Source organism: Terrapene carolina, unplaced genomic scaffold (genome assembly GCF_002925995.2).
Source record: "Terrapene carolina triunguis isolate 2854851 unplaced genomic scaffold, T_m_triunguis-2.0 Scaffold89, whole genome shotgun sequence".
Lineage (NCBI taxonomy): Eukaryota > Metazoa > Chordata > Testudines > Emydidae > Terrapene > Terrapene triunguis.
This window is the reverse complement of record NW_020664440.1, coordinates 34,192,764-34,220,624: the sequence shown is the minus strand read 5'-3', so window position 1 is coordinate 34,220,624 and position 27,861 is coordinate 34,192,764. Positions and strand designations below refer to the sequence as shown.

General features: G+C 41.3%; 1 protein-coding gene across 3 annotated transcripts in view; it reads left to right on the top strand.

Moving 5' to 3' along the window:
- Window positions 1–27,861, top strand: part of FBLN2 (fibulin 2) — a 182,169-nt gene that overhangs the window by 30,360 nt on the left and 123,948 nt on the right. For all 3 annotated transcript variants that reach the window (XM_024208809.3, XM_024208810.3, XM_024208808.2), the window contains exon 2: window positions 13,908–15,371. In XM_024208809.3, coding sequence (XP_024064577.1) covers window positions 13,985–15,371 — 1,387 coding nt within the window. In that variant the 5' untranslated portion in view covers window positions 13,908–13,984. The remainder of the gene's footprint in view (window positions 1–13,907; window positions 15,372–27,861) is intronic.

Here is a 27,861-nt window from a genome sequence, read left to right as displayed (position 1 = left end):
CCTACATTTGAACCCTAAAGTTCAAAGTGGGGATCCAGCCTTGACATTCCACACTATGGAAAGGAAAGCAGCACAAATTACTGTGAACTCTGTTGCAGTAACTTAAATTGCCTTGTCTCAGAAGCCAGAAGCCAGCAAAGACCTGCTGGCCCACCTACTCCCAACCCCACAGTGCTGGTTTAATGGAAGGGAGATTAGGCTGTGAAGCTGGCTTTCCCTTCTTTCATTGTTCTCCCAGCCAATCCGCAGGCATGGACTCCCCTCTACTTATGGAACTAAGAAGCTCATGATCTGGTCTGATATTTATAAGTATGACATATTGCCATACCCACGTTTTGGCTCTACACAAACTCTTAGCCAAGCACTTTCTGACAGCTGAGAGAGTAGAAAGTTATATTTTCTCAGCTATGTGTAGGAGAGTGCAGCTGAAGAAAGACATCAGTTTGCTACTACACTTGATTCTTGAAAGCCGTGTTTAGTCTCTGGAGAACTAGGTTTGAATCCTGTTGAGAAAGAAAGAGTTTGATCTTAGATTCTAGTGGGTGTTTGCTACATTACAAAACCACCATACAATATGGGAGAAAAACTTGTGATTGGCAGTGTATTCCCAGAAGAACCCAAGATTGCAGTCTGCAGGCACATGTGTTGCAGATCGACATAGAGGTACATTCACAGAGTTCTGTGTGCCTAGCTCTGTTTTCTGGAATCTGTCTCTCTCACAAGTATGGAAAGTCATGGAGAAAACCAAAACAAGAAAGAGATTGATGTGGATAAAATAAAACTTACTGTGCAGTTAACATGTTACAACGTATTGCAATGGAAATTCAACATTAATCATGAAAATGACTGTCTAGACAAGTTTGACTGATTTATTTACCCCAATAAATATTAGACTATAGTGGCAAGATTTATTTTGACACAAATGACTCATCACTCTTTAGGAGTCCATTGTCAGAATGAAACCAAATTGTGTCTGTTACTTTGGGGATCTAATGCTATTAGAATATACAAAACTCTGAATTCTAACTTGAAGATGAGATGAGCCAAGAGAGAGACCTACTACATTAGCTGACTTCGAAGCATTTTTGCCTGGGGAGGGGGGCATAAATCTGTGATAGCATACAGAGCTGTTCTGCTTCAGTTTTTACCCAGCAGGTACAGTTGTCAATGATGTTGAAACACTTCCTATATAATCCATGGGACAGGGGACCCCAGAACTCCGTTGAACAGTCACTTATCATATTTTTCCCTTTCACTTAGGTTATTTTCCCTCAATAAAGTAAAACCTGTTCCAGCAGGACTTCCCAATATAGCTAGAAAGTAACTAGACAGGTTTCCAACTGATGCTTATATACAGTTTTAAAACAACACATTCCCTAGTGAATGGAGGTGGTCTCCTGCATCATAGATCCCCACATGCTTAGGGCTGTTAGGTTCAAAATGCCTTAGGAGTATTGTACTGTTGCCATTTTTAAATCCTTTCATCTAAGTATTTTCCAAAGAGTGAGTTTTAATTAGCACTGTAGTAATTTAATTGCTTGGGGGGGAAACTCTCAAAACTTGCATGCCACAGTCCATGAGATCACTGCTGCTTTTTCTCTCAAATTTCTGTTGGAGAGAGTGAATAGAAACTCTTTGTATGCCAGCTGAAGGAAGAGAGAGGGAAGGAGACAAAGACTTGAATGTATCAGAGGAAGATGGAAGATTGAGAGGTGAGCAAAGGATGGGCACCACAAAGAACTTTAGAAGTGCAAAATCCCAAAACACTTCCTACATGAACAGGGGTACAAGCGCCTGTGTCCTGACCAAATTGAATAATTTAATTTTGCCTACCAACAAATTTTCCTGTATGGTCCAGTCCTACTGCCATTCTTTCTCAGGCAAAACTCTGGAAAATTTGGCCCATAGTTTTCTGAGTGTTCTAACCTATTTTAGTTAATCTATATCCATTTTTATACTATATTCCTCACAGTACTATGTGAGTATCATCTTGGTTGCATACACCCCTACATGCATGGTGTTGAACTAATTTTGCATGCTTGTTATGGCATCTGTGTAATAAGTGTTGCCAAATTTGCACTACCTACATATAGTAGAATATTCTGCACATGTGTTGTGCAGTCGGAGTCTGTGGTGAGGAGCTTCTCTTGCATTTCATGTGCATTGTGAAAGCACAGTAGTTCTGTTTGCTTGTGGAAACTGTACTGGGACGTTGTGAGCACAGAGAAGTTTGTGTTGGCTGCATCTTGTCAAATTTGTTTTTATTTCTTCCAGATTTGTGTGTGTTGTGGAATTAGAGGCGTTTTTAGGTGCAAATACGGTGGTTTTCAACTTTCTGGACTGGATAATTTCTTTCTTATAAATTTAACCAATTTATTTTAATTTAAAAGATTAATAATGAAGCAGATTTCCTACATAACAGAGCTGACTAAGTACCTGGCCAGGTTGTATGCAATTATGTTCCAGGATATAATACAGTGGTCCCCAAACTTTTTACCTTGTGCCCCCTCTTACCCTGTCTATGCCCCCCAGTGCAGTTGGGGACAGGGCTGGACTGGAAGCCAGGGGTTGAGGAGGGACTGCAGCTGGGGGTGGGTCTGTGGCCAGGAGCAGAGTTGGGAAAAGAGCCATAGCCTGGCCGTGGTTGGGGCCTGAGGCTGGGGTGGGGCTGGAGCCAGGGGCTGAGGCTGGGGCTTCACCTGGTGGTGAGGCCAGAAGTGGAGCCATGGTTGGGAGCCAGGCCTGGGACCAGGGCTGGGAGTGGAGCCATGGCAGGGAACTGGGGCTAGAGCAGAGCTGGTGGTGGAGCAGGGCTGGGTGGTGCTTCCTCCCTGCCCCCAAATGTTCCTCCGCATCCCACAGTTTGGGGACCACTGATACAATGTATACAGTGGGTTGTATTCGGGATGCATTGTGGGAATTTGAATCTTGGTCATCTTGTTAGGCACCTTGTGTTTCATTGGTTTTGTAAAGCAGAATAGCCCCATTTCAGAAAGGCATGTTGTGACGGGTTGGATCACAGAAACCATCTTGGGAGCTGCCACCCGATGTGCCAAGACTACTTCTACCCCTGCTTTCCCTGCTAGCTCGGGGCCCCAGCACCCTGTCTTGCTGAGCCAGACACAACAAAGACCCCAAAGCTTGCCCCAAAGCTGCAGGTTTACCTGAAAGCAGCTAACCAAAGTGTTCCTGTCTTTAACACTCAGATGTCCAAATTCCAACGGGGTTTAAACCCAGATAAATCCGTTTTACCCTGTATAAAGCTTATACAAGGTAAACTCATAAATTGTTTGCCCTCTATAACACTGATAGAGAGAGATGCACAGTTGTTTGCTCCCCCCAGGTATTAATACATACTCTGAGTTAATCAATAAGTAAAATGTGATTTTATTAAATACAGAAAGTAGGATTTAAGTGGTTCCAAGTAGTAACAGACAGAATAAAGTAAGTCACCAAGCAAAATAAAATAAAATGCACAAATCTATGTCTAATCAATCTGAATACAGATAATCTCACCCTCAGAGATGCTTCAGTAAGTTTTTTTCCTCAGGCTGGACACCTTCCAGGCCTGGGCACAATTCTTTCCCCTGGTACAGCTCTTGTTCCAGCTCAGCTGGTAGCTAGGGGATTCTTCATGATGGTTCCTTTTCTCTTTGTTCTGTTCCACCCCTTTATATATCTTTTGCATAAGGTGGGAATCCTTTGTCCCTCTGGGTTTCCAACCCTCCCCCCCTCCCCCCCACTGGAAAAGCACCAGGTTAAAGATGGATTTCAGTTCATGTGACATGATCACATGTTACTGTAAGACTCCAAGCCTTCATTTCTCCCAGCCTGACTCACAGAAAGGCTTGCCTGAAAACAGAGCCATCCAGTCAATTGTCCTGGTTGATGGGAGCCATTAAGATTCCAAACCACCATTAATGGCCCACACTTTGCATAATTATAACTCTGAGGGCCTATTGTATTTCATATTTCTAGTTTCAGATACAAGAGTGATACCTTTATACAAATAGGATGACCACACTCAGTAGATTATAAGCTTTGTAATGATACCTTACAAGAGACCTTTTGCATGAAGCATATTCCAGTTACATTGTATTCACTCATTATCAAATTTTTATAAAATCATATAGACTGCAACGTCACACATGTGTTTTAGCGCTATCCTGAACAGGGAGGTTTTCCTGAGTCAAGGCTCATGTGCTTTCATGCTTCTGTGAGGAAAATCCAGTGCGGCCTCCCCCCTCCCCCCCAGCTGTATAGTTGGAGAGGTCCCCATAGCATTGGCATTAGTGTGGTTCAGCTGCACCCTTTAGCCCCACAATCACCCTGGTGTGCTGCGTGACAGGGATTTCAGGCAGAGCCCAGCTCCTCCATCTGCACTGCGGGTGGGGTGAGCATTTGTCCCCCCACACCCATCACACGTGTCCACATTCATATGCAGATCTCTTTCTTTTTGCAGCTGCCCATCATCCCACTGAGTCCCTTTTTGGATTTGCTGCGCTGGGGATTTTCCACGATCCCCCAGTGACAGGTGAATTTCTTTATATGTGAGGCAAATACTCATTTCATTAATTTGGGTTGAGTTGCAGAGAGGAGAAGTACTGAAACATTACACCTGAGCTGTGGCTCACAACCCCGCCACCTCCCCCCCTCCAAACATCCCCCCCACCTGACCTACGGTATATTTGGGGCTGGGCTGCTTGTCACTTCATGACTGCAAACACTGCTTCCAAAGCTGCACTTCCTGGAGAAGCATCATAGTATAGTTTAGCAATTGGTTGATTAGTTGTATACTTAGCTACAGGTTTCCAAAAACTTGGTTTGAGGGACCCACCTTCCTCTGAAATAAATTGGCCCACATTTGGCTGACAGGCAGATAGTAATGCTGATCTTGTCACACATTTCTATGAGCATATCAAAGCACTTTAAAAATATTAATTAAGCACCATAACATCGGTACAAAGTGGGTAAATAATTACAGTAGATGGTGTGTTGTCTAATTGGTTCTCTTTCTTGGAATCTGCTCTCAGTTCTGCTTTGCATGTCTTGCACCTTAACTTTTCTCCCACTTTTAATATCTCCAGTGACCTAAGTTATGTCTACACTTCAATCGGGAGGGGAGACTTCAGCGTGTGTAGCCATACCCAAGCTAGCCTTGATCCGCCTAACTCAGAGGTGGGCAAACTATGGCGGCCCGTGGGACCGTCCTGCCTGGCCCTTGAGCTCCCGGCTGGGGAGGCCAGCCCCTGGCCCCTCCCCTGCTGTCCCCCCTTCCCCACAGCCTCGCCGTGCTGCCAGTGCTGTCAGCGGTGGGGCTGCGAGCTCCTGCTGGGCAACACAGCTGCGAGAGCCACTGGGATGTAGTGTATTAAATTGCTCCCCGTAGGAATGTGCTACTTACAGAGCACCAGGACTGGCAGCCGTAAGTACTACACCCCCCACCCCCCAACTGCCCCCCTAATGCCCCCCGACCCATCCAACCCCCCCCACTCCAATCCCCCCACTCCCCGCCCCCCTACCATGCCGCTCAGAGCAGCAGGACTGGCAGCCGTAAGTAGTACACCATAAGTAGCACATTACTACAGGGAGCAATTTAATACACTACACTGGCCCTCCATACAGTTTCAGAACCCCGATGTGGCCCTCAGGCCAAAAAGTTTGCCCATTCCTGGCCTAACTCAAGTACTAATAGCAGAGAAGCCATGGCAACAGGCCCCACCTGCCCAGGACCCTGGGTACATACTGCTGTAGCTTCACTGCTATTGTTACTCAGGCTAGCTTGGGTATATCTACACATGCTGCAGTCATACCTCCAGATTGCAGTATAAACATATCATTTGAAGCTCCATAAGGCTCTCAAATGTTCTTCCTGTGTGAGTTAACTGCAGTATTGCCAAGCCCATGCATTTAAAAATCATGAGTCAGGCCCCAAACAATTGTAAATGGCTTAAAAAATCATGAGATTTTTGCTTTAAAAAAAAAAAGATTTTGGGATGCTAATTTCGGAGCTGTTAGATTTTAGTTGGGTCACAATTTCAAGCTTTTCTCTGTAACCACCAGGGCTAGAAACATATGTCTTTTTTAAAAGAAAGCTGAGTCTCTCACCTAATCACAGGCCCCCGGGAGATGGGGCTTTGAGAATAATGTAAAATATCACAAGACTTGTGATAAACTCATGAGTCGATGACCGTGTAATTGCTAAGTACAAGGCATGTTACTTTCAATAAGAGACAGAACAAAGCTACAAAATTTGGATCCAGATTTTTGTTGGGGATTCACACCTCCCCCAAAGTTCACGGTTCAGGTCCATCTCAAGTTTCAGTAGTTCCAGAAGGAAAGGGCTAGTGTTTTGTATACTGTATGTTATATAAGAGAACTACAACAAACATTTCTCCTGTCATTCATTCATATTCTGAGTAGCCCTTCAGTTACACCTGGGGAGAGATGGGGTGGAGTAGTCACGAATTCTCTCTTGCAGCTTTTGGTGAGATCACAAGTTTCTGGAGGGCGAGAGTATGAAAGAAAGAACTAATCCATTAACTGGCACAGTCTACTCAGGAGCAACTGGGTTCAGGGTTGTTCTCCTCCAACAAAAAAAAAGGTAAAAAGAAAATAATTTTTCCCCCCAATTATTTTTTCATCCTCTCTTGCATTTAAGGGGTAGTGTTCTTAGACTGATCTTTCCCTCCTCATTTTCTCCTGCTGTTTGTGATTCTGACAGCTACCAATTTGACTGCCAGCAGTTGAAGCCAACAAGTAAAAGGTATAAAAGTATATAGCATATGAAAACACATTTAGACTTCTTGTATAGTGTGTGCTTTCCAGATTACTGCACCTTTTTGAATGATCTTCAAAAAAAATTTAATATCATGGTTGGATGCTCTGTTTATTCACAGACCATGGGCTATGGCACTACAAGTTTTTATATGCTGCCCAGTCAACAGAGCACATGAGGGAAGGACAATTATTTCCAAACCTGCCATAGAAATAGATAATTTCATAAGTTCCTTTAGGATGAAAAAGGCTGTCTGCCAATTAAACAGCTCTTAAATCCTCAAAGTAGGGTTCAAGTGGGAATTAAGGGATGCATAAGCTTTGTGCTGGCCCACTTCATAGGGGTGAATTTCCCCTTTAGTGCATGTATATCATACAATTTTTTTATACTGTATCTATACGTTGGCTATACTTCTTTCCAATAAAAACATTTAAAAGCAAGCCCTTGATCCTGCAGCATCGTATGCACCCGAGTAATCCTTTTGTGTGTAGCCATATTGCAGTCCATGGGACTACATGCATAAGTAAAAATTACTCTATAAGGAAGCCTTTTAAGGAATGGGCCTCATGTCATTTGTGGGCACCTGAAATAAACTGACTGGCTCAGGGTTACAGCTGGAGCTGATCTACAAATTTTTGACAAGGCATTTTCAACTTGTTTATATTATTGTCAGAATGAAACACTTTTGCCTTGTTGAAATGAAATACGTCTAGAATATTTAATGGAATGAAAAATTCTGAGATTTTGACTTTGTCCTCATTCAGGAGGAAACATTTTGAACTCAGATTTTCCCACATGATGGAAATTCTGTGTTTTGACCAACTCTAGCTATAGTTTCTACTGCATACTGACATTAGCCTCGAATGTCCTATCTTGGATATCTGACCATCTCATTCACTAACTCAAAAGGCTCTTCTGTCCTTCTCTCCAATGTCTAATGCCTGTATATCCCATATGTGCACTTGCCTCCTTTCCCCCCCACCCTCCCAGTATTCCATAGAATGTCTTCATTCTTCCTTTGTTATGAATTTGAGGAGAAAAAATGTTACCAGTATGAATAACATTCTCCTGCCAAAAGAAATATTTTCTTTAAGGTTGATTTTAAAATAATGGAAATGAATCTAAGTTATTCTTTTAGTGCTTAAATTGGTAATATACTTGAATGTCATTTTAAAATCCGAGACCTCATGAATAGTCCATTGTTTTAGTTGGGATGGTGGGGGATTAGTCGCCGAGAGAGATTACATCCCTGCTGCTCACATGAGCTCATTCTTTTTGCAAAAATGGCCACCTTTGGAATGGTTTCAGAGTAGCAGCCGTGTTAGTCTGTATCCGCAAAAAGAACAGGAGTACTTGTGGCACCTTAGAGACTAACAAATTTATTAGAGCATAAGCTTTCGTGGGCTACAACCCACTTCTTCGGATGCATATAGAGTGAAACATTGAGGAGATATATATACACACATACAGAGAGCATGAACAGGTGGGAGTTGTCTTACCAACTCTGAGAGGCCAATTAAGTAAGAGAAAAAAAACTTTTGAAGTGATAATCAAGATAGCCCAGTACAGACAGTTTGATAAGAAGCAAGTGTAAGAGTACTTACAAGAGGAGATAGATTCAATGTTTGTAATGGCTCAGCCATTCCCAATCCCTGTTTAACCCTGAGTTGATCGTGTCTAGTTTGCATATCAATTCCAGCTCAGCAGTCTCTCGTTGGAGTCTGTTTTTGAAGTTTTGGAATGTTTGGAATGTTGGCTTATTGTGGGCATTGCCCTATGTTATGAGGCTAGGCTGCTTTTGATGGGCAACTCAACTCCTTGAGGTTTCAATCTCTCTCATAGTGGAGTTACTCCAATTCTTACCAGTGTAAAAGGAGAATCAGGCCTTTGGTGTCCATATTAACTGGGATCTCCTTTATGTGGTACACTGTGCGCATTAGCATGGCAACCCAGGTTCTGTTCTGCCTTTTGCCCAGTGCAATCCCATTGAAGCCAATGGGTCTACATGGAATAAAAATGAGTGCAGAATTTGGATCTGTAAATTAATAAATTTCACAAAAAGATATATTTAAACAAACAAACAATACCCAAGCTTTCTGGGTCATGAAGCGGTTGGTGTACAAGCCTGTGGGTGAGATTTGGGTGGTTTTGCTGCAGAGTTGTGTGAAGCTCAAATACAGTCATTGGAGGGATTTTCGTTCATATGTGTGGGGTTCAATTTGTTCTGACATCCAGTCCAAACTCTGAGCAGCAAATGTCAATGAAGTTAATAAGACACAGTGAAAGATCTAAATGGGCCTGATTCTCTCACAATTACACTAAGGCCCCTCTCTAGTGCACTGGCCGCAAAAAGGGGCATTTAAGTGAATGTAAATACAATCACAGTTGTGGAGAATAAATTATTGAAATCATAAAGTAGTTGTAGGAATTCCAAAAGCCTCACACCCACTGACATGATGCAACTTCTCCAGTCAGTCATGACACCCTTCTACAATTAGAGTGACCAGATAGTAAGTGTGAAAAATCAGGGTGTGGGACTGTCCCTATAAAATCAGGACATCCTGTCACCCTATCTACAATAACAGCATAAGATGTATTTAAACTAGTTGCTGTCTCCACAACACAGTTTGTCACTAGGAAGGGCTGAGTTCCCAAAGCAGTTATACACAAACTCCTTAGGATTATACAGGATATGCACCCTTTCTTTGGAACAAGTGTAAGACACATTTTGCCCAGCTGAACAAAACAGACATGACTATGTGTTTCATTCAATGCTTGGGTGCTCTCTCTCTACCCCTCTCCCCACTCCGGTGCAGAAGTAGAGACCTATCTGGTATGGACCCCAAGGAAGCTTATTTGGGGCAGGGGGAAACCGATAGTTAGTCAACAAAGGGAAAATATAAAGAGGATTTAGCAGCATAAAAGAGTGAAATGAGATATTTCATCTGAAAGTATTCTCTCTCCAGAAAGACACAGAGGCATCAAAGAGAGAGACTGGGCCTGGGTGACTGGGAAGATAATGTGGTTACTAACAGAGGAATTCAAGGGGGCAGATAAATTTGGCTTTAACCAGCTTGATATGAGTGTGTGGGATGAGAAATCAGTTAGAGATGTGAAAGTGACTAGAGGGGGAGGAGTCAGAGTGATCATGGACACAATGCTGTCATTGGATAAGAGATAAGAGGTTGTGCTCAAGAGATAAGGTGTAAATGGAGAAGAGAACTAGGGACAGAACTCTGAGGGACCCAACTGAGGGGGGAAAGGAATCATTAATGGGAAGGGAAATTGAAATATCATCTGAAGTGGCTGGAGAGCAAGGAAGAGAACCAAGTTTCAGAGTAGCAGCCGTGTTAGTCTGTATCCGCAAAAATAACAGGAGTACTTGTGGCACCTTAGAGACTAACAAATTTATTAGAGCATAAGCTTTCGTGGGCTACAACCCACTTCTTCGGAACCAAGAAAGCACTAAAGCCAGGAAAGACCAAGGCAAAGAGAGAACAGCTGTGTCACAGACAGCAGATAGCAAAGGAGACAGAAGATCATCTTAGGCTAAAATGGAACTGCAGGGATTCCAGGTAGGATCAAAGGAGATAAAGTGAAAGAGGGGAAAGTAGACAGCAAGGGGAGGTTGGAGATGGAGACAAGTGGAGTCAAGAGGTTTTCTTTTCAGGGAAACCGGAGTGTTTTTGAAAGCTAATGAAAGGAGCCAGGTCAGTGAAGATGACCATGCAGGAAGAGATTGAGAAGCTGCAGTTCCTAGATCCACTAATAGATAATGCACCACTAAAGGATTTATTAGGCATGCTGGATATAAAGTACAGCTAGTTTTGTGCTACTCACTTCAAAAAACAAACTTTGTGGCCTCTCTTTGGAAGGTCAAGTTATGCCTGAGAAGTGAGCCTGCTCATATGCTACATTTGAGAGGCAGGAAACAATGGATAGCATATGGCGAACATTATACTGCACTGGCAAGTCTCACTGTGTGATATTCACTGAGCTATCCAGCTCCATTTGTCATGTTTAATATGTTGGTGCAACAACTATAAATATGTGGTTGCTACACAAGTATCATTAGTCATTTTAATATAAGAGTGAAAATATATAAGCACAATACATCTTTTAATGCAGCCTGAGGGATCCTTTATTGTGGAAGCTGAGGTAAATTTTAGTGCTGTTATGGGGGTCAGACTGACAGCCTTAGTGAGTAAAGTGTTTTAGATACTCTGAAGGACAGGTGACTGCAGTGTGTATCGCTTGACACTGCTCTCACCAATCTGCTTCAACCCTGACTTGGAGAGACCAGCTGTAAGATTTAGTGCTTGATTGCTTTACTGAGATTATGAACAAAAGTGCTCGTTAGTGCTTATTGTTTGTATTGGGTTTGGAGGGAATAAGGAATGTAGGACACTCTTCCTTACTCCTCCTCCCCGCCCCCTGAAGGGAACTGGAAAGGGAAACCATTCCAGTGGAAATTCCAGTTTCAGGTAGGTCAGTGTAGATGGTAACAACTCTTGGTCACTACACAGCTGCACTGGTTTTCAAACTGATAACCTAGAGGTGAGAGGCTCTCTATTCCTTTATTAACCTCCCGACTTATCAGCCTTACTGTAGCGTGATAAGACATCCCATGCTCACATTGGTACCAATATGGCATTGCATGATTTGCCTTCTCTGGACCAAGAAACATTTGAACGTAGAAACCCTGCCTTCAATAGATTGGCTCAAGTTGAGAAGTTATGACTTGACTCCCAGCTGCCCCAAAATTCAGCAGTGTGCTTGAGACCATCTATAAAGTTAACCTTACATTAGAGAGGGAAAAATGGACCATTGTGGAGTGAGTATATTGGCCACCAGCAGAAAATTTGGCCTGATGACTTAAATGTGCTGAGGTGTTATAACCTGGATATTCCACTGTAAGAATCTGATAACTAGAGTCCTGTCCTTAAAGCCTCTCAGTAGGGGCTTATCTTTAATTCTCCTTCCACGTATTACTCCGCAGTCTAAACCAGATAATCAGTTACAAATTCATATTACCTGAAAGAGCTGCCGAAAGAGCAGAGCAGGCTTTATATATAAACAATGAAATGGTTAAATCTTATGAACCCAGTTTGAATTCATTCAGGAACTGCATAGCGAATACTTTACTGCTTATTCCTATGTGTCCAAGGTTTAAAGTGGTTCTCAGTAAATGGATCTCTTATAACACAATGGTCCACTTTCTTTGTATTTGTATTTTTCATTGAATCACTGTAACATCCTTTGAACCATTACTGAATTCATATCATAGTACTGGAGTTTTCACTAATTTGACTCAGAATTATCATCATATTAATGAGTAATGTAGTCTAGCAATTCAAATTGTAATACAGAACTACAGAAAACTCTAAATATAATAAAACGTTCATATCTTATCAGGACAGGCACACTTTCCCCACATTTTGGCCAATTTCCAGTAGTACCTCTGAGCTGACTTGCTGGAAACCCGGTATAAGTGGGAGAAGTAATCTTTTGAAAAAAAATTTTTTTTTGGCAGAATTCCTGTTTTCTGCTTGGTTTATTGTTCCTGGTGATGCTGTGAGTGAAAACTTTCCCCCCATCAGACAACTTTTAAAATAAAAAAACATTTTGAACCACTATTTCTATCAAACTAAAGTCAGATTTATTCTGCATTGTTACTTTCCATGTTAACTATAAATAATTTGTTTGTGTGTTTTGTGATTTGACAGCAGTTGATTTGCGTTGACTTTGAAATTAATCATTCTGCAGCACACAGTGTCAAAATTATTAAAAATTCCCAATGTGCACGTGTTTATTTTACTAATCATTAATAGGTATTAATGTCTTAGATTCAAATGCTTTACATGCTGATTACTCTAGAATGTTTGGTTTTAAAGTCACAAGAGTCCAGATCCTCAAAGGTATTTAGGTACCTAATGTTCATTGATTTCAAACCATTGAGGAGCTGAGCCAAAGCCACTTGGGCACTGTTACAAATAAACTACATTGCTACACATTGTAGCAGATCCTCAGGTGGTGTAAATTGGCACAGCTTCACTGAATTCCGTGGTGGGTGACTATTTACACCAGCTGAGGATCTGCTGTGGAGTCTTAGGCCTGGTCTACACTACCCCCCCACTTCGGACTAAGGTACGCAAATTCAGCTACGTTAATAACGTAGCTGAATTTGAAGTACCTTAGTCCGAACTTACCGCGGGTCCAGACGCGGCAGGAAGGCTCCTCCGTCGATGCCGCGTACTCCTCTCGCCGAGCTGGAGTACCGGCGGCGAGCACTTCCGGGATCGATCCGGGGCACTTCCGGGATCGATTTATCGCGTCTTAACCAGACGCGATAAATCGATCCCAGAACATCGATTGCCTGCCGCCGGACCCTCCGGTAAGTGTAGACGTACCCTTAGGCTTTCAGTGACTATTTACACCAGCTGAGGATCTGGCCCCTAATATGACAGGTAGAACAGGGCTTCATGTATGCACAATTGATAATGTGATGTTTACACATAACTGCAATGACATGTAATGCAAGTTTTATGTCATGAGTTTTATAAGCATTACAGAGGCAACAATATCATTGTCAGCAAAATGTCATTGTATTTAGTTAATGGAAAAAACCCCTCACATTAAGGGTTTACATATACAGGGACAAATCCAAAAGTCCCTAATCAGGCAAAGTTTTGCCTGAATTACATCTCCAGGATTTGATCCTTTGTAATTAAAACATAAAGATTCTATATCTGAAACACATCTGTGAACGAAGAGCTGTGTATTTGCTTATTAACTGCCCAAAGTATCTTACCTTTGTTTAGCCAGAAGAGATGACTTAACAAAGCCCACTGAAGTATAAAGGGCTATTTTTTTTAATGTTACTCTGTTTTTTATGAATAGAAAAAAAAAAAAAAAGGCAATCTTGGATTTTTCTTGAGAGAGAGAGAGAGAGAGAAAGAAAAACATGCAACTTGAAGCCTAGTGCCTGCAATGCTTGGAAGACATTATGATTAATTTTATACTCGGGTTTCCAGATGTTGGATTGTATCCCAACTTTTAAGGATTTCTAATGTTTAACAGGATATGTGCTGAGTATAGCATTTAACAGAGTTTTCTTTCATAAACCTAGGATCTAGGAGAAAAGGAGAATTCAGGAAAATATTGCAGACTGGGAGCTGAACCTACAATTCTTCCAGAAAAAATAGGATGAGCAAAACTGGATTGGTGCCTTATTTATTTAGAAAGACTATGGATAGGCACAAAGTCCCTCATTTGAGCTGTTTGTGCACTATCCTTTTGGTGCTCATTTGGACTGGCATCTCACATGCCCAGAAGGATTGTACAGGAGCGGAGTGCAAGCAACTGGAGAACTGTATTGAAGAGGTGCTTGAGCCTGGTGAATGCTGTGCCTCTTGTTTGCAACATGGTTGTACTTGTGAAGGCTACCAGTACTATGACTGTGTCAACGTGGGATTTATGAATGGCAAAGTACCCGAAGGGCAATCTTATTTTGTGGACTTTGGAAGCACTGAATGCTCGTGTCCCAAGGGAGGAGGCAAGATCAGCTGCCAGTTTATGCTTTGCCCTGAGTTGCCCCCAAACTGTATTGATGCTGTACTACCAGCTGATGGCTGCTCTCAGTGTGGAAGAATAGGCTGCCTCCATGAAGGTCAGAAGTATGTAGCAGGCCATACGTTCCATATTCCTCCATGCAAGGTTTGCCATTGCCCAAATTCTGGAGGTGAACTGATGTGCTACCAGCTCCCAGACTGTGGTCCATCCACATTAAATCCTCAGAGCCCAACGGATACTGAAGAGAACGAACCGGAGAGGCACTACGACGATCCGTACAGCTATGACCAAGAGGCACCCGAAGGAGACGCCACTCAGGTGGAACCTCCTACAAAACACAGGAACTCTGCAGCCCATACAGAAGAAGACAGCATTGGCCAAGAACAAAGTGAGGATTATGAGTACCGTGCAATCAGCGTTACTTCCCCACCGTTGACTCAACCTGTTACACACGCTGAAGAAGCTGCTGTAGCAGTCAACACGCACACTCCTGTTCCCCGTCCTGAACTTAACAGTGCAATGGAACAAGAAGAGGAAAAGAGAGACCTAAGCACCACAATGGCACCCACAGTGCAGGTTCTGAGTGAAAAAGTAACTGTGACTAGCAGTGCTCCTGAGGAGCAAACAACTGCTACGACGGAGATGCCCACGCAAGCGGTAGAATCAGGGAGAAAATCAAAGGGGAAACAAGGGGAGAGAGGGAGACATGAACAAGAAGGATATGCTCGCCCTAAACCAAGAAAACACATGAGAAAAGATTATAAAGAGCAGGGGGGCAGTATATCTCCAGCTCTGAAAGAGACAAATGTAACCGTGTCACATGGTCCCAGACCTTCCCATGAAAAGCATGGAGGAAATACTTTCCCCAAGGTCAAATTTAGTCCCACAACATCCCCTCCCATTGCTCTGAAAGAAGACCGTAGTCAGGCATCCCAAAAGCAGTCACAGACGCTTTATCGTTACCAACCTGAAGAAGAAGGAGACCCCAATTCTATTCATGCTGCTTCCAGGTTACCAGAAGGTAAGGCCTCTTTTTTTATTTACAGCATAGATGTTTTGTTGAGAATATTGAATCATTATATAAAAATGGCCCAGAAACATTGTTCTCTCCTTCTCACTGATACACACGTGCATGAAATCAAATAAATCTCCAATCTTCTTTTGTCTTTCTAAAAGAAGCAAGGATTGTTACCTGTTTAATTTGGCAGAATACTGTTGTTTGCCTTACTTTAATTTCAGAGACTGGACAATGTTTTTTTCTGGTGTTTCAACTGCATTTCAGATCAGGCATCGTTCATATACAACCCTTTCCCTTACCCCACTCATTACTGATGTTGAAATGACTTACTATGCAGAGAAGGAATCTGACTTAGCTGGCTATTTGCCTGATTTGATTATCCACCTAAACAAAATCTTAGCTTTGACCATATTGATAAAAATCAATTGTTCTAGTATTCCTAGAAGACAAAGCAGGTATTAATACAAAGAAGTATTTACAGTAGTTGCTGCATGTGATGCTAATTTTTTAAATGTTGTCTAAACCTATTAATGCAAGAACTTTATAAATACGCTAGAATATATTGCCATGCAAGGAAGTAGTAGGAAGCAAAAGAAATACTGCATCTTTCTTGTCGTTTTTGGGCTAGAAGTTTTATGATGTTTTTGATCAGGGCTGGCAAGAGCACGTATTTCCTCTTTGCCTCTGGGTTCCTTTTGACATCTGTAATAAACGTTGATTATAAGCTTTATGCAGTGCTCATTACAGTAATGAATGCAGACTCCACTGCTGCAAATCAGTATGAATACAGCTCACATTTCTGATTCATTTTTCATCAAATCAAACGTAACATCATTTTTTTTCATGATGTGGCACCAAATATTCTCATGATGGTTTTTAATGTTATATTTCTTTGTTTCTTGTAAAATATCTGCAGTACAGGTAGAGAATGCTCATTAATCTGGGCCATGGTTTTCTTCACATGTCATCCAGGTAACATGCTGAACCACCTGTTCCCACTCTGATAAGAGGGGAACTGAGATCAGATCTAGATCCTGGGTTGAAACAGACATTATGGCACCTGTCCAAAATAAACTATATACACGATATGTGAATGGGCACAGTAACCTCTCCCTTTCCTTCCAATCTGAGAACCCAAGTACTTGCATTTTTTCTTTGTTTTTATTGCAAATGCTGATTTAATTGACTTAATCAGAGTGGGACCTTGTGTTTTCAAACTTAGAATAATATCCTGAACAACAGCAGTAGGCCAAAGGTCTTGTTCTGTATAAAAATCTATACATTGGCACCATAGATAAACACTTAAAGTGGCTAAGTAAACATAACACCTACAGAAGTGAATGCTTAGTACATAGCAGCAGGGTAATATGCACATTTTTAAAGGCACATCACTAACTTCTGACTTTAAAAAGTGATTTTGAAAGTCATTTCAGGTGCTGGGCCCACCTCCCAGTACTCTGGATTTACAATCTCATTGTCTTTTTCTTTTCTTTTTAAAATTTTTCTGAAAGATCAGAACCCACATGGGAATCTAGCTGTGACCCTCTGGGGGAAGCGTGAAACTGCCTGTACAAGACGTACTGGCCACTGTGCAGATTAAAGATTGGGAAAGTAGAGTGCAAAGTGGAGAAAGAAAAAGTATTAATTATTTGTTAGTTTGGGATGAACTGTATAAGTCACTCCCAGCCAATGTAGCCATCCAAAAATTCATGCGAGTAAAACTGACACACCACCCTACACTATCATGTATTCTTTTGATAATGTTCATCAGTATAATACGTTTTTTTCCCTGTTCCTCTCTGTCTTCTTGCCAACACATCCCAGATATTATGGGTCTGAAACTCCAATGTTTTTCCACCATGTGTAGCCAGGTACATCTGTGTAAAGTGGAGTAACACACTATCTGATCTCAATGGTAGCCTCTTTGAACAGGTGTAAATGATCATACAAGGTGCAAGGCCATTAGAAATCAGACCCTACTGTTAAAAGATTTCTGTTAATAAACAAGGGACATAAACCCAACTCCTTTTCTGTGCACAACTACAGGATCTAGGTTTAAAACCCAGCCACTGCATTTCTTCCATTTCACTCAAAGGAGTTGTAATGGATTGATGACTCTAGTATTAGGGTTATACTTTATCCTTGGATCTGAATACAAATGCATTTTTATGGTCCTGAATGAACTTTAGAGCCATTTGGCATTTTGTCCCTGGTACAAATCCTTTCTGAAGAAAGCCTGAATGTGAATCCTAGTAATAAAACTTCATCTATTATCAAAATTACTTGTAGCCTAAGGCCAATTGTTCTCACAGGCTGAAACTAAAACTTCAGCAGCAAGCCTTGCTCCGCCACAAAGTGATGTTTCGCCAACCCCAGGCTCTGCCTTCAATCTTTCAAAGTCCCCTGGAGAACCAAGAGTCTTACAAATTTAGGTTTGAACCTCTCCACAACCTTCCATAAAGAGTCTTGTGGCCTCTCCCACCAGAACATTATTCTCCTTTCATCCTTGTTGCTGTCTTGAGAGAAGTCTCAATGCACACACACACGTACGTACATATGTATGTATCTGGTACCATAGCTGTATGGTTGTCAGCTGCCTGTGGAGGGGTTGACCATAACTCTCAGGAGGCCAGTATGGCTAACTGCTTCCTCAGGTGATTTTATTTAAACACGTTTCAATAGAATTGGCTGAATTTGAAGCCTGGATGTGGCTGATGGGGGAAACAGTTAATTTGCATGACATGGACAATATGGATATTATGTCAACAGAGAACTTTCTAACCAAAGTAAGGAACATCCTAGCAGACCCTGAATATTACGTTCAATGGGAGGTGGATGGATACCTTCAGGTGACGCTTGGCCCTTAAATAAATTAGTATTCCTCTCAAGATTTTGCAGTAGAAATATGAAAACCAGTAGTCTTTCTTCACAGCCTTTTTTTTTCAGATATAAATGATGCACCTTCATTGAGGTCAGCAGTGCTGAATTTGGCTCATGGAGTTAAAGCAGTTGCACAGACCCCATGTTTGTGTCAATAACCTAAGACTTTTCTTAAGGCCAGTGTTAGGCAAGGCACAGAAGGCCAGCTGTTTCATGTTTCCCATGATACTAGCTGATAGTAACATATTTCTACAGACCTATTATAAAGCTGACACTGTCCACAACTGGGAATGTCATTCGTCATGGTTAGGACCAATATTACTGCCTGGGAACTGGTTTTTTTGTGTGGGTTTCTTTTGTTTCTGTTTTTTGTTTTAATTAGGATAGGTTGTGACTCATGAGCATAGCAATGTGTTTTGAGTAATAAAATACATATGTCCTATATTTTTGGTGACTCTTGAGCTAGACTGGCAAAGAACTTAGCCAGAGCTTGAAAGAAAATTGAATTTTGCATGTGGGTATAGAATGGAAACTTGAATTTGTTAGGTAGACTTGTAAATTAGTATAATCTGCCAAAACTGTCAGCTAATCTTTGCCTTTTCCCCGAAATCAAAATAAAGTATGCTGACTGCACCAATCAGATAATCTTGTTTTGAAGGGTCAATTTAAAAAACTGGGAGACAGATTAGCTGATTCCAAATTAGCTGCCACTGAAATCAGTGAATAAAGCAGTGCCACAAATACACTCACTTCTGCAGAGATTCTGATTCCCACATGGATTTTTATGGAACCTAAGCCCTATATGGATTTCTCAGGAATTTCTAAGCCTCCCATAGATAGGGCCAGATTCTCAGCTGGTGTAAATTGGCCTAGTTCCACTGAGGTGAGGATGTGGCCCATAGACTCTTGTTGAGTTTAGAAATCACTGGATTTATTGAAAGCAGAATGAGGACTGTCCTTCCATATCTCTTCCAGCAAATATGCAAATGTTTCACCAACACCACATCACAACTCTCTTAGATATAATCCCTCCCCTACACCACCTACAGAAAGCTATACTTCCTCCTGGGCACTTCTACACCACACAGGGACTCTTCTGGAACATCTAACGCCCCAATGGGGACTCCTTTGAAATTCTTAGAATCAGCTCAGTTAAAGAACTTTTTAAGGAGGCTTTGTATTCGTAGACCTAGTGGAGTTGAATCTGCTGGGCTGAAAGATTTTAAGATGGCTGTCTGCTTTATTTAGCACTGAAGAAATTTTGGTGTCCTACGAGAAGAAGATTGAGATATGCTTATTAACACAGCTGAGTTTACCCACTTTTCATTTGGGAATTAGGTTAATTTATCCACTTCTTTTAACCACTACACCACTGGTGGAGAGAAAATGGTTTCATATGGCAGGAATGCCAGTACTTTCCTTTGACAGCGACACAGAAACTAAGGAAATTCCCAGATGATAAACTTGAAGGTCAAGTTAAAGTTTTTAAAATTTGTATTAACCACTTAAAAAGAATTTTTTAAAAGAAGCAATAGACCTAGAAAACTGAACATTTATAGAATTTTTAACAAAAAAATGGAAAAATATGGAAATATTGTTAAGGAAACACCAGATAAATTTAACCTTTAGTCTGCCACCTACATAACGTAGAGTCATGTCTAGAAAAAGTATTACAGCTAGTTGGCATCTTAAATGCCACATTTCTTAGTGGCTGGGAACATCTCAATTCTCTGTATGGTTTGCCTATGTATTTAAAGAAGTTGTGAACATTGTTACCAAAGTCCCAATCAATTTACATAGCAAGTTACACACAGTTCAAGATCTCCACCCATCACAGGGAGCCCTGATGAACCAAATAACAAAATACTGCAGTGACTTATAAATACCCATTGTCTAACATGGGGGGAGGGGGAGATCCTAAATTTGGAATGTGGGATGGAGACTGGATACCAGAGGCCTGAATCACCAGTACTCTGAATATTTATTTACTCTGACACAGTTAGTGTAAAATCCTATCATTCTGATTTGATAACATTTTATATCCACCTTGCACTGTGTAAATGATTATACAAGGTGAAGGTTAACGATGAATTGTGCCTTGTATTAAGACTGTGGGATAGAAGCTGGTCAGACTTGGGTGTATATATGAATGTGTAGTTTGCGGTTTTTTTCGAGTTTGTTCTTAATTAAAATTTCCCATCTTCACAATCTGCATGTTTGTTTGTTTGTTTTCTACTTCAGTGTGTTTAAAGGTGTTTTTCCCTTAAAGTTATTGCTATGTAACCTTAATGTCAACTGATTTACTTTTTTTTCTGGGAATAATATTTATTTATTTACATCCCTGAGCCAGTGAAGGATACATTAAAAAATTCTCATGCTTACAAGCAGGGCTTTGGAGCTGTGCTCCGGCTCCACTCCAGCTCCAGGCAAAAACCTGCAGCTCTGCTGCTCCGCGCTCCAGCTCCGGGCTCCGCTCCAAAGCCCTGCTTACAAGCAAGTCCTGATACAAATATATTCTTGTGGCTTTTTCCAAGAGCCCAGAAATTTAAAGGAGGCTTCACAGAAACAAATGTTTCTATCAGTTGCAGGACAGCGTGTGAAGATGATGGAAATAAGCCTTTAGAAGTTGAAAGCATTTGGTGATCTTTCTGTTCTTCCTATTAACTGCCTCCAAATAACAGAATTCAGTGATGGTTGGTTTCCTGATGCCTTTGGTAAAAATTTTGGCTTCACTACTTACATTTTTTAGGTCTCAGTCTGGTTTTATATGTAGTTTACTTTTCATGTTCTGAATCACTGCAGCCTCAAATGTAATCTCGGTAAGTACTATTGGTGGAAATAATGTGGCCTATTTTGTAATTTGCTGGTCAGAAACACTCTGTTTTTGGTTTGATGCTTGTTCTTTTTTCACGCTTCAGTTGTTCATCTTTCTTTTAGTCTGAAATTTTGGTTTTAGAACACAGTGTCCCTTTTCCATGATGAATAGTATTTGGCCACAGGGTGGAAGTGCGTGGTCCTAGCTCTCTGTAGTTTCATAGCTGAGCCATTTTGTATCCTATTTCAAAAGCATTCCTGTCTTAATTGTCTGTGGTAAGACCAAAGTGATATCGACTGGCCTAAAGTACTAACTGTAGCATGCAGACAAACCAACTGCAAACGTATATAATAATATAAGATATAACATTACATTACATCTGTGATTTGTTAGCTGGCATCTTTTAGGAGATGATTTACTGCATGTAATTGATGGGAGTTTTTATCCATGTGGTTGTCATTTAACTCTGTATGCTAATTTATTGGTATACTGGTTCCATGTTACTGTGAGATTTTGGTTAGTAAACTAAAGATCATTGTAAAGAACAAAGAGGTTTATTGACTACCATACAGCATTAGAGAGATAAGGTGGGTGAGGTAATAACTTTTATTGGACCAACTTCTGTTGGTCAGAGAGACAAGCTTTTGAGCTTACACAGAGCTCTTCTGTGGAAGCTCAAAAGTTTGTTTCTCTCACGAACAGAGGCTGGTCTAATAAAAGAGATTATCTCACCCACCTTGTCTCTCTAATATCCTGGGACCAACACGGCTACAACAACACTGCACACATACAGCATTGCCAGTTATCCACCAGGAAATGTATCAGAACTCTCAAAATATCCTGACACTGTATAATGCATCTGTGGACTCATTCGTAGAGAACCATGCGGTATTAGTGTAGAACCCAGTACCTTTGGTTCCATAAACACAGGCCTGGAATGCTTCAGCTAAATAAGGTCTTTTGGCTGTTGTAAGTCATAGGGTTTTTAATCCTTTGTAGGTCTTTTTGCTCACTAGAGGGCAGTAGTAGACATACACGTGTATTATAGAGGGATATCATCTGTTTTTGTGAGTGTGAAACCAAAATCCTAGTCAGCAGATAATTCCAGGGTATTACACTGGCCTCAACCACTGGAGAAGAAATGTGCTTTAGGAGTCAGAACAGAGCTAGGAGTCTGGTAGTCGGGGGCCCTATTTCTAGCTCAGTCATTAACTTACTACGTGATCTTGGGCAATTCTCTGTACCTCAGTTTTCCCATTTGCAAAGCAATCAGAATGACACCAACTTTGGAGTGGTGCAAATACTTTGATAGCCTGAGGTGAAAAACTTTCTGAAAGTGCAAAATATTATTACTACTCGCCCACCTTCAAAGAGTCTGTTAATGTTTTGCTTTCTATCGCATTGTTTCTTTAAATTCTTGTCTATGCTGCTGCCACTTCTCTCCTGGATTTTTTTTTTCTCATCTCTGCGTACGTTGTGTCTCCTTAGTTTATATTCATGATCCATTCTTTCTTCAGCAGTATGTTAGACCTTCTGCAGTTCCCATATCAAATGCTAATTAGTGCATTCCGGAAGGATTTCTTGGTAACATAGAGTGTAAAATACAAGTAACTACTCAGCTCAGAAAGTATAAATTAATTACTCAAGCACTTTTACAACTAGCGGGGAGGAGGAAAACAGATTTTCTTTAGACTGTATCCTGCACAAAACATTTAACACTGATCTAGTGCTGTAAGTTACTGTGATGGTAACCAAAAAAAAAAAAGTGTTAACGGTCTCCTCTTCTTGCCACATTTTCTGTTTCCTCTTCCTCCAAAAGTTATGTACGCAGGAGGGAGGGATAAAACATCTTAAAAGCTGTTGCTGTCAAGTTTTATTATTATTTTTCCAGTCATTTCCATTTGTCTACTTTTTCTGCCAGTAGAGTGTTGGTTTTTGAATAAATGTAGCTCAGGTAGCAAACACCCTTGCTGTGAATGTTTTATGGTATTTTTTTTTGACAGTCTGTATAGCAACTTTGCATTCAGTTTGTGGAACCAGCATCTTTCAGACCATGTGCATGTCTCCATTTTAACCTCCCCGCCCAATTATGGATGAATTTATTGCCATTCCTAAAAATTTAACGATAGTTCGAACAAAAGAACGACAATTCTGGGTCAGACCAAGGGTCCATCTAGCCCAGTATCCTGTCTTTCAGCAGTGGCCAATGCAGTGTGCTTTAGATGGAATGAACAGAACAGGTAGTCATCAAGTGATTCATCTCCTGTTGCCCATTCCCAGCTTCTGACAAACAGAGGCTAAGAACACAAATAGTTGATGTCCATCTGTAGAAAACTGCACAAGGTAAATATTTGTAAGGCAAGATCTTGAGATGAAAACAACACGCATTGTATACAATTTTTGGCCAGTTATGAAATACTAGCAAGCGCCTTTAGGATAATGCCGGGATAAAAAAGGTGCAATAGAGGTGCTGGTGGAGAAGGTGTTAAAAATCAGGAAGAAAAGATGGATTTGGCCTTTATAGCTAGAGCCCTGCCAATCTGTGGCTATCCGTAGATCATTTTTGCGGATTGGGGATTGAATGCAGATACAAATTTTGTATCCGCGCAGGGCTCTATTCATAGCTAAAGAGGATGGGGTCGAGGGAGGCGTAGTAGATTATATAAAATAAAGTCTGCAACAAAACCTTCATGAAAGTTTTATAAACATACAAACCTAACATTTCTAGTGCTAATGTATAGAAGCAGCAGTTAAGTGAGTGAATACTACAAAAAGGGTTCTGGAAAGATGAAGTCTAATATTGTAACCAATTTCCTTCACTGAATACCAGATCATACTTAGCATTTACATTAACTATTTTGGGCCTAATTCTGCAATCTTTGCTCATTAAAAATTCTCAGTGATTAGAGGAGTACTCCAAGGTTGAGCCCTTAATTATGAAAACTAAGGAATACAATTTATCATAAAAATAAGTAAAATCTGCAGGCCTGATCTTCAACTGGTATAGATCAATATAACTCCATGGGGCTGTGATTTTAAACAGTTATTTCTCAGACTAGTTAGGATTTTGAGATGAGTTGCCAAGTAAGGTCATTGAAGAAAATATCATCAATGTGTTTAACAGACAGGTTGACATATTTATAGAGAGGAAATTAGATTGAGATACTATAAAATTAGAGGAGGACTTCAAGGAGGGCAGGCACGTTGGTCTAAGTGGTGTTCAAAAATTTAGGCTGATGATTTAAGAGAGAACTGGATGCAGTTAGCAGGGAAAAAGGAGAAAAGGAAACATATTTTCCAATGCAAAAATGCCATATACTGTAACTATTGGCTGTTCCTATGGTTTCAGTTAGTGCATAGTTCTATTGCCTTAGTTCTCCTACTGCAGATACCCCAATGTAGAGGAGTGCCCAGGGAGTATAAAGTATAGCTAACTTTGACACAAACCCTCTCCACAGCACTGGAGTTGAGGAGAAGCAGATTATTTTAATTTCTTTTTATTAGATGCTCTTGTGCCTTTTGACCCATGAGATGAACCAGTCTTTCCACCTCCATCTGTCTAATGCCACGTTTCTTGCTCTGTTATAGTCTGTTTCAATGACAGAGGCATCTTTCTTGATTTTTTTTTTTTAATATGTCATCTGTTGTCCTCCCCTTTTCCCTCTTCCACCGGGTGGTATCTAATCAAGGACTTGTCTAGGAATACAGTTTTTTGGCATCCGTACAATGTGTCCAAACCACTCTACTCTCTTGTCTCTACTCTCTGCTGGCCTGTCCTTTGTAACACAGCAGGGTCGGTTACCAGTGGATACCGAGTGTTCTTTGCAAGCATCTCTGATGGAATGCATTTAGTTTCCTGTTGTGGGTTTCTAGCATTTGCCAAGTTTCAGAAGCATATAACAATGTGGGTATCACAATAGCATCCTATAATCATAGAATCATAGGACTGGAAGGGACCTCGAATGGCAATCTAGTCCAGTCCCCTGCACTCATGGCAGGACTCAGTATTATCTAGACCATTCCTGACTGGTGTTTGTCTAACCTGTTCTTAAAAATCTCCAATGATGGAGATTCCACAACCTCCCTATGCAATTTGTTCCAGTGTTTAACCACCCTGACAAGAAATTTTTCCTAATATCCAACCTAAACCTCCTTTGCTGCAATTTAAGCCCATTGCTTCTTGTCCTATCTTCAGAGTTTAAAGAGAATAATTATTCTCCCACCTCCTTGTAACAACCCTTTTTGTACTTGAAAAATGCTATCACATCCCTCTGTCTTCTCTTCTCTAGACTAAACAAGACCATTTTTTTCAGTCTTCCCTCAAAGGGCATGTTTTCTAGACCTTTAATCATTTTTGTTGCTCTTCTCTGGACTTTCTCCAATTTGTCCACATCTTTCCTGAAATGTGGCGCACGGAACTGGACACAATACTCCAGTTGAGGCCTAATCAGCGCAGAGTAGAGCAGAAGAATTATTTCTCGTGTCTTGCTTACAACACTCCTGCTAATACATCCCAGAATGATGTTTGCTTTTTTTGCAACAGTGTTACATTCTTCACTCATATTTAGCTTGTGGTCCACTATGACCCCCAGACCCCTTTCCGCAGTACTCCTTCCTAGGCAGTCATTTTCCATTTTGTATGTGTGCAACTGATTGTTCCTTCCTAAATGGAATACTTTGCGTTTGTCCTTATTGAATTTCATCCTATTTTCTTCAGACCATTTCTCCAGTTTGTTCAGATAATTTTTAATTTTAATCCTATCCTCCAAAGCACTTGCAACCCCTCCAAAGCACTTGCAACCCCTCCAAGGTATCATCCACAAACTTTATAGGTGTACTCTCTATGCCATTATCTAAATCATTGATGAAGATATTGAACATAACCGGACCCCACTCATTATGGCCTTCCAGCATGACTGTGAACCATTGATAACTACTCTCTGGGAATGGTTTTCCAACCAGTTTTGCACCCACCTTATAGTAGTTCCATCTAGGTTGCATGTCCCTAGTTTGTTTATGAGAAGGTCATGCAAGACAGTATCAAAAGCTTTACTAAAGTCAAGATATACCATGGCTACTGCTTCCGCCCTATCCACAAGGCTTGGTACCCTGTCAAAGAAAGCTATCAGGTTGATTTGACATGATTTGTTCTTGACACATCCAGGCTGACTGTTACTTATTTGGACAGTCATGAAGGGGAGGAGTAGCCAGAGCTCATTGTGCTCTGGCTACACTCAGTTGGCTGATGGTCATTTAGGGATTATTGCCAGGTGGCACAAATTAGAGCAATTCCCAGGTTGCTGTAGGCTGTGCTAGGGCAGAGAATGAAGAAGCGGAGTGCAACAGAGAATCTGATCCTGCTTCTTTGTAGTTTTGAAGGCAGTAAGAACTAGAATGCAAGTGTCATGATCACTTCTCCTCTTTCCCCTCACTTGCCTTCCCTGCTATAGCTGAAAATTGTCCAAGAATGTGAGCAGGGGCTGATGGTCAATAACGCTGCCAGTAGGGTGACCAGACAGCAAGTGTGAAAAATTGAGACAGGGGGTGGGGTGTGTGACGTTCTGAGTATAATATAATATCTCATTGAAAGGTGACAGGGCCAGAAAGAGTTAATTAACTCACAGACTGACCTGACCCATGGCTGAACTGTAGAGACTGGTTAGGAAGATATGTAAATTAAGAGAGCTTTGAAATGTAAGTCTGCATTGTTAGAGATAGAAGAGTAGATAATAATAATAGGAGATATCCTATCTCCTAGAACTGGAAGGGACCCCAGAAGGTCATTGAGTCTAGCCCCCTGCCTTCACTAGCAGGACCAAGTACTGATTTTGCCCCAGATCCCTAAGTGGCCCCCTCAAGGATTGAACTCTCAACCCTAGGTTAGCAGGCCAATGCTCAAACCACTGAGCTATCCCTCCCCCCATATGTTTGCTCAGGTTTTGTGATGTAAGCAAATAAGATCAAAAAAGGAATATTAACATTTATGATGATACTTGGCCTAACACTGCTCCCACTGAAGCGAATGGCTAAACGCCCACTGCTTTCAGTGGCTGAGGCTAAGCGCTTTTCACATCCCTGCCGTAGAACTTTAACTACCAGGTTCAGAGCAGGCGAAGTCTAATTTAAATTTGGGTGGAAACCTTTCCAGAGTACGTAGCCAGCCGCTGTGGACACTGCCATCCATTTAATGTAAGTATGCAGTGTTGTCAGCATCCAAAAGGGTGCAATTCCTGCCAACAAAAAGTGTTGCCTTTATCTTTGGCTGTCTGGATATCTCACTACGTCATTTGCTGCTAGGCTGGCTGTATTTTGGGTGACTGTAGCAGGCCAGGTGATCATCCAGCAGACTGATTGCTTTCCAACTGGCCTTGGTCAAACTTTCCCCTCAGAGTTACCTTCAACATGTATTTTAAAACAATAACATGCAATATATTTGGACACCTTCCTCCATCTTTGAATTCAATTTTTATGAATGTTCTCATCTGTTACTGGCTCTGTTCCATTAATCCCATGCTGCCCCTTTTCTCTTTTCTGAACCAGAGTCCCTGGCTCTGTATATAATATTTGAAATGAGTAGGATGTATCATTCGCAGCTTTACCAATATGTGCTTTGCCCACTGTGATGTGCAATACCCTCACCAGGGGTTGCTTACATTATCAGACACCCTCAGGTTTCTAGAGCAGTAACCTATATGGAGAACATGCTGGAGGATTTCCTCTTGGAGATAAGGGTGGTCTAGTGGCTAGGACTCTAGCCTGGGACTCAGGAGACCAAGGTTCAACTTCCTGCTTTGCCAC